Source organism: Chelonoidis abingdonii, chromosome 26 (genome assembly GCF_003597395.2).
Source record: "Chelonoidis abingdonii isolate Lonesome George chromosome 26, CheloAbing_2.0, whole genome shotgun sequence".
Classification (NCBI taxonomy): domain Eukaryota; kingdom Metazoa; phylum Chordata; order Testudines; family Testudinidae; genus Chelonoidis; species Chelonoidis abingdonii.
Window position 1 is genome coordinate 7,691,389 of NC_133794.1, and position 10,642 is coordinate 7,702,030.

General features: G+C 40.7%; 1 protein-coding gene across 5 annotated transcripts in view; it reads left to right on the forward strand.

Moving 5' to 3' along the window:
- LARP4 (La ribonucleoprotein 4) overlaps nt 1–10,642 on the forward strand; it is a 54,355-nt gene that overhangs the window by 32,361 nt on the left and 11,352 nt on the right. For 4 of the 5 annotated variants that reach the window (XM_032782295.2, XM_032782296.2, XM_075061114.1 and 1 more), the window contains 3 exons: nt 502–605; nt 6,165–6,398; nt 7,698–7,746. In XM_032782295.2, the coding sequence (XP_032638186.1) occupies nt 502–605; nt 6,165–6,398; nt 7,698–7,746 (387 nt within the window). Of the gene's footprint in view, nt 1–501; nt 606–6,164; nt 6,403–7,697; nt 7,747–10,642 lie in introns of those variants that run through there. The other variant, XM_075061115.1, reaches the window with a different exon arrangement.

The following is a 10,642-nucleotide window of genomic DNA, read 5'->3' on the forward strand; positions in this document are numbered from 1 at the left end:
AAGACCTCGCAGCTTGCTGTGCCGGGAGAGTGGGGCCATTTGCCCACCCCGTGTGCATGGCTATGCTTCTGCTCCCTGCCCCTGCGGGAGGAGCAGAGGGCAGAGAGCTAGTCCTGGCAGGCTCCAGCATGCTATTAAAAATTGGCTCGCGTGCCATCTTTCGCACGTGTGCCATCGGTTGCCGACCCCTGCTGTAGACCTAGGGAAGATTTTTTTTTTTTTTTTTTTTTTTTTTTCCTTGGCCCCACTACTGTTTTCACATGTTGACAGAGAATACCTTACTTTGAAGGGGAGCAAGCTTTTTTTTTTTTTTTTTTTTTTGGATTGTAAGAATGGCATGTGATGTCACAGGGTTGAGGTATAAAACATTCTGGATAAAGCAGCGAGTTAAGTTGATGTCAGCAGTACAGGAAAGGGCCAAACAACCATGAGCATCTTTTCTTTTATCTTTAGATTTGGTTCAACTCTTGACAGCCTGATATTCTTGTCTCTGTATTGCAGGCCCCTTTTCCCAATGGTGGATTCATGAATGGCTTTAATTCACCAGGATCATATAAGACGAATGCTGCTTCCTTGAGCATAGGTCGCCCATTCCATAGAAACCGGTAAGAGAAAATCAGGAAGCTGGCTGTGATGTTAGAATTTGCAGTTTCCAGAACTTTAATGAGTTGTCAAGGAATGCTTATTGCCAAGGGCGTAATGCTTTGTAGTTGATCTAAATCACTTTCCACCTAGATTTAGCAATCAAGGAGACATTTTTTGGAAACTAAATTTAGCATAAAATCCAGGCCAACGTTCGTGAGGCCATACAATAACAAATCTGTGTATGCTAGAGAGAACAAAGGGAAGGACTCACCTGAAAGCTTCAAAGGGGTTACTGTTAAGAGGCACATAAGTCTGAAGCCAAGATAGCTTCCTCTTAAAAACTGGTGCTTCTAACTCATGGCTGCCTTATTTCCTAAACAGAAACTCCCACAAGACAAATTCAGCTTCTGTAGTGAGACTAACATTGTGGAGCCACTCACCTTGTACAACTTCAGAGATGCAGGCTCTTACTATTGGATAAATTCAGCATTCAACAATTTTATCACTGTAATTCATTACCACGTCAGTCTCTCTCCTGATATTATTTTAGAGTGAGCTCAAATACATTCATTTGCAGAGGAGGAAAACAAGCTTGTGTGTCATTGGAGCAAGGCTCTATAATTACAAAAGACTATAGTACTCTTGCCTTGTGTGGGTGGAAACTTTTATTTGCAGGCTTTCCTACTGAATGTAGCAAGCGGGCTGATTAGCACAGTAATCGCTTTTATGTTTGAGACTTCACTTGACAATCGCTTGCGCTGTAAACATTTAGTAATGAAGTTAAAGTTCATGGCCATAAATTGACGTGATCAGTGGAGGATGGACTTTGAAATTGGGTCTTCAGGAGAAGAGTGAAGTGTTTATTGCTTCATTTGGGACAAGCAAGGCAGCTGAATTTAGAAAGAGAATTAATTTTTTCTAATGGGGACAGATCCTGCACAACTGCCACTGAGCTGTGTTAGAGCTGTGCCTGTTTATCATTGTCCCGTTGATTATTAAAACTTAAATGGAGCATTTTTATAGGATTTCTTGTGTTTGTAGACCTAGATTTTTTTGACTGTTGTCCAGCTCAGCTAGTATGTACAGTAAGAGTAAAAACCTTCTAGATGGGCAAGTGTATCCACTTCCTAATTACCAGATGGAAGTAATCCACATAATTTTTGCCTTTTGAAACTGTGCTCTTTGTCCTTCAATCTTGAGTCAGCCTCCATTCTAGGCTGGCAGCCAAAGCAACCCTATCAGATCCTCTTGGGGCAAGCCTCCCTGTGATTCCTTGCAGGAAAGATTTAAGTATACTTGGCATCAGCACTGTACAATCATAATCACATAGAATCATAGAAGTGTAGAACTGGAAGGGACCTCATGAGTCCATCTAGTCCAGTCCCCTGCACTCAGGCATCACTGCATAATAACTAGACCACTCCTGACATATGTTTCTATATCCTGTCCTTAAAAACCTCCAATAAGGGAGATGTACAACCTAAATCTCCCTTCCTGCAATTTAAGCCCATTGTTTCTTGTCCTATCCTCTGAAGTTAACAAGAACAATTTTTCACCCTCCTCCTTGTAACAATCTTTGATGCACTTGAAAACTTTTATGTCCTCCTCCTTCTCTTCTCCAGGCTAAATAAACCAAATTTCTATCTTTCCTCAAAGGTAATGTTTTCTCTGACTTAAGTAGCTTTTATAGGAGTTGTCTATCCAGCCCTCAAAGGAGGAGGAGGAGGAGATCTCAAGAGGACAGGTGCTTCCCTCTCTCATTTTGGCTGTTGACCAAAGGGACTGGTCCATATAGTTGAAGGAGACACATCTCCTTATTTAGAACTTCTTATTCTATTAATCAAAGGTTCCTTAAGTTCACCATCGACCCCTGTTCTTAAGGCTTTTGAGACAGAAATTCTATCCTGAATCTTAGCAAAGCATAGTGTAAACTTTTACTATTAGATAAGTCATCTAATTTCATACTGAGTCCAGGATTGGCCAGAAGCCATACCAAATAATGTATTGGCTCTAGATAAGAGCTCCGTATCCACTGGTGACAAGAAGTTACAACACATGCTTACTCCTAGGTAGCTCCTGCTTTATTGTGGGAATTTTATTGCATGATGGAGTCTCTGGAAGAAACTCCCTTCAGAACAGTAGGAATTGTAAAGGGTTAAGACTCTTAAATGAGAGTCTCTACTGTAATAAACCTTTTCTCTACTAGAGAAACATAGTTGAGCTATTTGAGCTCCTTTCTTCTCCACAAATGGAGCTCTGATCTTTCAAGGTAGTAGAAGGATGGAGGTAGCTTTATTGCACACACTACAGTGGAATCTGGTTCCAAACACGTTTTGTCTAGGATGTGCTCTAGCCTTCCCTACATCAGTGTTATCTTAGTGTGAAGCTTTCCTTATGCCATTGCAACTTTAAAACCTGTTTCCAGGATTTCAAATGTTATATTTAAGGAGGGTAGCGGAAGCCCCTGAGAAACGTTCCCTCTCAGCTGGGATGCTAGCAAGATAAGTGAGATGTAGGCTCAGAGGGTTGGCCCAGTGATGATCAAGTATCGCGCTCAGAGAGAACAGGTCTAACATTCAAAAGTCTGGGCATCTCTCATTTCATGCTCACTCTCCTTGCTCACTTCCTTACTGCTTCCTTTCTTCTCTTTGCTTTCTCCTATCTTCTGCACTTTTCTCCTATACTTTACATTCTTCTGCCCAGACCAAGATTGTGTGGCCTTCTCAATGACAGGTGAGATTATGAGATCTGAGGGCTGACTTTTCCTTCACTTTGAATGAATGGGTTAAAAAATGGCAGACTTAAGTAACTTAACTAAGATCTGCTTTCCATGCCTATTGTAGATGCTAAAATCTATTAAGTGCTCTATTAAGTGCTCTAGCAGCCTCCCTGCCAATGAACATTTATTTCATGTTGTCCGTGTACCAGTCTAATTTTACATGTCCCAAGCAGCAGGGATTCCTCTGTTTCCCTGGACTGTCTCTAACTGGTATGTAAAGGATGCTCTGTGTACTTTTTTGTTTAAATGTGACATGTTCAAGGAGTTCCTTAAAGTCTCAGCCTTCCTTGGTAATTGGTATGCTTTATAAAAGTTCATGTTCTTTTTTTATGCCTCTTCAGCAAGAGCCCGTGAAATGTGTTGGAATAGACCAGATGGATTAGCCAATGGTGGGAGACTTTTTTTTTTTTCCTTTTTTTTTTTTTTTTTTTTTTCTTTTGTAATATAGGGTTTCAGCCTGGAAAGGACTGAGACCCACTGATGCATTAGATGTAAATTTTTCAATCTTCTATATTTTTAATACTGTTTGTCTCTTCCCCCCCCCCCCCCCCCCTTCAGTTTGGACAGTAAACAACTTTCACTCTTTCTAGGCTGCTTCACGAATTCTTGTGATAGCGCAGTGTAGTAGTGTTTGGGTTGCAGAAGAATCTTTGGAATTGAAGGAAATAGAATTTAACATTTGCACAGGAGTCCACATTAGATTGTTACCAGTGGTTCCTTCTGGGCTTAAATTTTATGAATCTGACCAGACAATGTTTAATCATTGAATCAAAAAATGATAAACTCTTCTGTTTTTAAAAATATAAATAAATAAAATCACTGAGCCTAAACTGATTGTCACTTTAAGTCTCTTTGCCTCTGCCTCATTTTGTTGATGGAGAATAGCTACCTACTGGGGGGCTGAGGATTGTTTCATAAAGTTTGTTGGAGGTAAGAAGTACTAGGCGATCTCTGTTCAACATTCTCCTTCAATCCCAGAAAACTTCCTCCAGGGAGAAGGTTACACGCTGCTTCCCCTGTATAGCTTTTTGTCCTGTGGGCGAAGCTTAATTTATCTCATGATGTGGGTAGTCACTAGTCTAGTCTAATATTAAATATTGGCTGTTTTGTCTTTAAAGTTTAAACCAATCACATTTATTTGGGCCTGAAATGTTGTAACATGTGCAGGAGTGAAAGGTTCACACCCTGTGACAAACTCCCAAAATTGTTGTTAGACTTAATCAACTTCCTTGTCTTGTGGATGTGAAGACAGTAGCATAAGAATGACATTGTCAAGGTAGGCTGGGCTTCAGAACAATCAGAAAATGGTTCTTCAGCACATGGTTTGCTGAGATGTAAAATGAAGGGTGGATGACTTTTCTGATATACTTCCTGCATTTGAGAGCCAGAGAGGCACCTTCCTAACCATTAGATCAACCAAGCTGTGCAGGAGCCATCCAAAGGAAGTAGTGGCAAAATTGTGTCATTTGTCACTTAAAATGGCATTGGAAGATATAGTATAGAGCACAGGGAAGAATCTTGCACTGTCGAGATTAGATTACTAATCTGTCTATCATTTCTGGTTCCATGGTTTGCTATTAGCAGATGGTAACTTGCTGAAGACATTTTGGTTCCCCTCTGCTGAAGAGAAAGGAAGATAGATCCTTGAAAGAACTTCATAGTAGAAGGGAATCTACCTCTTTACTAGCCAGTCTAGAATTCCTGCCATTTGGAGACTGCCCTTGGACATTCTCTTTGTCACAGGGATGTATAGATTTTTGGAAATACACCTCTACCCCAATATAACGCGGCCCAATATCACATGAATTCAGATATAACATAGTAAAGCAGCGCTCTGTGGGGGGCGGGGCTGCGCATTCTACTGGATCAAAGCAAGTTTGATATAACACGGTTTCACCTATAACGCGGTTAGATTTTTTGACTCCTGAGGACAGCGTTATATCAGGGTAGAGGTGTACATAAAATCCTGTGCTCCAAACTGGTGGTGGTTCTTGAGATTTGCTTGGGTGGAGGTGAAGACACTGGAGGAAGCCAAAGTGTGTGCGAGAGTTGGTGAGGGATTGCAAGGAGGGAATCCAGTCTGTTTAGATCGTGTGAGATAGGGTGAACATTTAGTATAAAAATTATATTACTTGTCACTCAGTCTGCTTTCTGAGGGGAAACTTTCTCTTAGCTGTGAACTGGATGCTCCTGTGTTGTCTGAAATACTTTGTTTGGAATCATCTGCTTGTATTTTGCAGATGATATGTGCAACTGTCATTAGGTAGGCACTGAAGTAACAAATTGATTACATTGAGTGTGGTGGAATTAAGTGTCTGTATTTGTTGTTCTCACATAGGCAAATACCACTTTTTTTTTTTATACTCCTTTGTTGCTATAGACTAATCACGGCCCATCTCCCTCTGTTTCATCTGTATGTTAGTGATAGCGTGTTAGCTGTCTAACTCTCTTGAGCTTTTGAAGGATTTTCTTTTGTCTTTATAGTCAGAATATTTTAGTCAGTTGGGACTTCTGGAAGACTACTCACGATTACTAAGAAAAGATGGGTTGAGGGTGCCTAATTACATGTTTTGGGAGCTGCATAATGGAGCATTTTGTCCTTGTGCCATGAAATCATGGCAAGGGTGCATGGTACCATGTGGGATATTGTTTTAATGATGGAGGAGTAACATTTAATTATTGTCTCTTTTTAATTACTTTAGATCATATTATCGAAAGTGTTCTAGTTTGTTTGGGAGAGAACTCTGCTTATTGGTCCTTATGTTGTGGTGATGACAACTTCTTATTGTATCTAATACAGTGCGAAGCCTCATTTCCGATCATCAAGCAGCTCAGAACTCTGTGCAGAGGGTACAGCTGTGGTTGGTACAGTGTCGATGGGGGATGGACCACTGAACAGAACCAATGTGAGGAATTTTGGTATGGAACGACATACCAATACATTAACAGGACACCAGGAACAAGGCTGTTCTCAGAAGGATTATCCCACCTCGCAGATGGAGCAGAGTGGAGACTACAGTATTGGCAGGGGCAGGTAAAAAATTGCAGCAATGAGAGCCATATGTTACAGTGAAAGCAGTGTGTGGTTGCAGAAACACTGAACCATAGTGTTGGGAAAAGATGGCTGAACTAGCTTTAGATTAATTTTCATAAGCCAAAGTAAATTAAGGTGCTGAACACAACTGTTCAGTTATCGGTGGAGTGGTCTAGGGAGAGAATTGTTGTTCAATTAAACAACCAAATTGAGCATAATACATTTTGAACTTTTCTAAGTGAGATTGAAAACTGTGACTTGCCATTCATTTTTACAGGCTGTAACGGTAGGAAATCCATACAGTTGGTAGTACATAGGGATATCCTTGTAGAAGTTAAAAATGGTTTATGTAGAACGGAGTTTGTACAGAAATGTTTTCCTTTAACACTTACAATCTGAGTGTAGTGTTAGGACTTTAAGGCTTATGTTTGTTTCATTATTGTAAAACGTGCCGCAAGTCTCTCCTGGTTCATAGTGTGAATGTGGGGGGAGCTCGTGCTTGTTAACAATTTACCTTCAGTTAGTAGTCAAAGCAAAAGATTAGAAACAACTTCACATGTAAAGCAAATGGAGAGTATTTTTCTCCCCTTCCCCTACCACTCACTTGGCACCTCTCTCTCTCTCTCTCTCTCTATCTCAGGGCAGCTGTGCTAACTCTGGGCTTTGTTCTAAGATTCAAATAGCTTGTAGGTAGTGCAAAGACAGGTTTCACTATGTTGTAAGAACTAGATTGTGACCACAACTCTATTTATGACTGCCCTACAGAATACAAACAATCCATTAAGTAAAACTATGGCCTTTGGGGGTTATATTAAATTTTAAACAAGTACCAAAGGTCTCCAGGCTCAGTGACTGGGAGCTTCAAACATTTATCTTCTGAGATGGAAGCCAGTTGATTTTTGGTGTCTGTTAGTACTGGGGTTCTGACTCTTTCTAAACAACTTGCTGACCAAAAATTCCCAAGTAATACTTGTTCACTGTAGTAAAGTCTAATCTCCCACAGGCACATTATGTCCTAAAAAAGTAAGTCTAAAGACCTTTCCTTATAACAGAAAAGACATCCATTCAGTCTGCAAAATAAGTTAATGCACTGAGAAACTAAGTTAGACCCCTAAGAATGGAGAAGAGGCGTGTCTTGGGTCTGATCAATAGGCTCTATTATAGTTGGACTTTTACATCAGCCATAGGAAGAAGAATGGGCACTTAGGTGCATGCTCTCCCTTATGGGGAATATAATTAGGAACTAGACTAATATGCTTGCTGAGGTTTGTCTTCACTTCCCTCATTTTTCCTTTAAAGGAGGAACTTTTTCAGAGGTCGGAGAAGACGAGAAGATGACCGTCTTTCAGTAAGTTCCATTTTCATTATTTCATGGGTGGGGACGGGTAGAGGGGAGGGACCTAGGCAGTGAAATGGGCTCTGCTTTACCACTTCATGTACCTCCCCCTCCCTCTAGTGTTGACCTGAATTTGATGGGTTAGTTGTTAGGGCTTGCCACTGATCGCATCTGACAAGAAGATATATAGGTTCTTGTCCTATTCAGACTACGGGGTTCAAGAACTCGGTTCTATATCGGGAGGGGACTCTTGGAGTGCTTGGCAAAAACCCTCACAGTGAGGACAATACCAAATTGATTAACCTTTTATTGAGATTAACAGAAGAATAATAAATGCTATGAAACAGTAAAAGAATTCCAGAACTCCTGGTGGTAACGTTTCTATTCTAAGTACCTTAACTTAACATACTGTCACCTTTCCTTGAGGACCCGGTAACAGGAGGTGAAGGACCAGCCTCGCTCCTGGCATGCTGGATTACACCATGGTACTGGCTTCCCCAGTGGTTAAGAATGCTGAGTAATACTATACTGCACATACTGAGCTGATAGCGTGATAGAAGATAGAATGATAGAATACAGAAGAACAAAGAAAAGAGAGAGCTAAAGACTAAAAGAGCTAGAAGAGCTTTAAAAAGCCCCAAAAGAGCTAAAAGAAGCACTCCCTATTATATCCTTACAAGGTATTTTATAGGATCCTGATGCTTTGTACTTCAGGCCCAACCTACTATACCCAAATCTTATTTCCATACCCTAAGAAATGTATGGCTACCCTTATCCTGTAGGTTAGTGGATTATGACACTTACCCTCTATATATTAGTAAGGATTATCTCACTCCAAAAACTGCCAATCAAGGCTCTCTTGGCAACTACTCTGCAGTTAGCAACCGGTTGTAGATGCCGGCTAAGCCTGCTCAGTGTTGTGTATAGTTCCTCCCTTTGGTTCCCCAAAGTTCAGGTACCATTTCCGTCTGTGCCAAAAGTTATCAGCTTTTATGCTGATTTACTCTTAACTGATGATACTTTTAGCTATTAAGCGGATCTTACCAGATACAGGCTGGTAGGCTTCTTGCATTTCAGCAAAACTTATTTTATGTATATTAGGAAACACACATCATATGCCTCAACACATCCTAAATTCATAGGAATTAATACTGATAAAATATAAGAATAAAATGGATTTATTCAGAAAGTAGCTAGCAAAGTAATCCTATGGACTGTACTAGCTCCTGTCTGAGTCTGTGAAGATAGAATGTGTATGGTTGCCTGACAAGTGAAAATACATCAGTCTCTTGGTTCCAACCATTACTTCCTGTTCCTTCCTTCTTTTTTTTTTTTTTTTTTTTTAAAGAGCCTGTCTTATCTCTTTAATAACAGAGCAGGGGGTTGGACTAGATGACCTCCTGTGGTCCCTTCCAACCCTAATATTCCAGGAGGTGTATCCTATAGGATACTTTGTTGCTGAGTGCTCTTCCAAAAGTGTGGTGGTCCACATTGACCACTAGGTGGAACTCATTGCAACTTGCTCCTATTATCTGTCCCTTATAATAGGATGCTGAAGACCTGATTCTCTTCCCACAGAAGTAATTGTCAAAAGTCCCGTTGGCTTCAATTGAAGCCTGACTGGGACCTGAGGTGACCTATTCAAAGGGAGTGCAAGAAGTTAGGCTTATGGGCAGTTAGTTATTTAGCATTTATGGTCAGACCCTTGTTTGTGGCTTGTTTCTTTTATGGGGACAGAAAATGTTGAATAGTCTGATCAGCACCTGCCTTAGCAAGGCCTTCTTCAGGCCAATGCTGTTATTTCAGGACTGCTAAACTAATGCATGTAGAAGAAATGCATAAATAAACTGTGGGAGGCCCAGCCACAAGATATCATTGAGGCAGAGAGTTTGGTAGGATTCATACAGATCCTGTGTGGCAGTTTATTTGTTTGTAACATTTTTACTAAGAAAATAGATTCATCTTGTTCCTCTTCCAGAAAGATGTTTTCTTGGGCTGAGACGGCAGCAGTATAGCACACTGGTCTGCAGAGCTCGCCAACAGGCAGCCATTGCAGATTAGAATTTTAATGTTGCTGCTCTCGTAATATTCTGTATAGTTATCTAGGGCTCACCTCGCCTGCTATGAAGACTCTACCGCTTCTCATGTTATAACTTGGCAACCCTTTTGTTTATCTCTGCAGGCTGCATTAGATGGTGGACTCATTGGGGTGTGTGATAGCAACTGGTATCACTATGTGCTGTGCTTTATGACTGTAGGTATCTTGCATAACCTGTCAAAGTGCAGCACGCAATAGAGGGACTGAGTTACACCTTGCAGTTCAATTCTATCCCCTTTTCTGATGCCCCATCCCCTTTCAGGTATCATTCTCACAAGACTGTATTAATTCAAGAAATCTGGTCTGTTACTGCTAGAGGCTATAGAAAATACTGTCTCAGTCTTGGGGGAAGGGATTTTATTCTTGATACTTTCTCAAATCAGTCTTCAGACATATTTTAGAACAGGGAAATCTTAACATTCTTAACATTAAGGGTATGTCTACACTATGGGATTATTCCGATTTTTACATAAACCGGTTTTGTAAAACAGATTGTATAAAGTTGAGTGCATGTGGCCACGCTAACCACATTAATTTGGTGGTGTGCGTCCATGATCTGAGGCTAGTGGCGATTTCTGGAGCGTTGCACTGTGGGTAGCTATCCCATAGTTCCCACAGTCTCCCCTGCCCATTGGAATTCTGCGTTGAGACCCCAATGCATGATGGTGTTGTACTCAAAGTGCTATACGGGATCTTTTCAGGGGGATTAAGGCAAAACGCCACATTGATTAGTAATACAGGTATTAATTAATACTCTACGGTATGCATATGAGATATGTATCACAGTCATGCATTCACACACACACACAC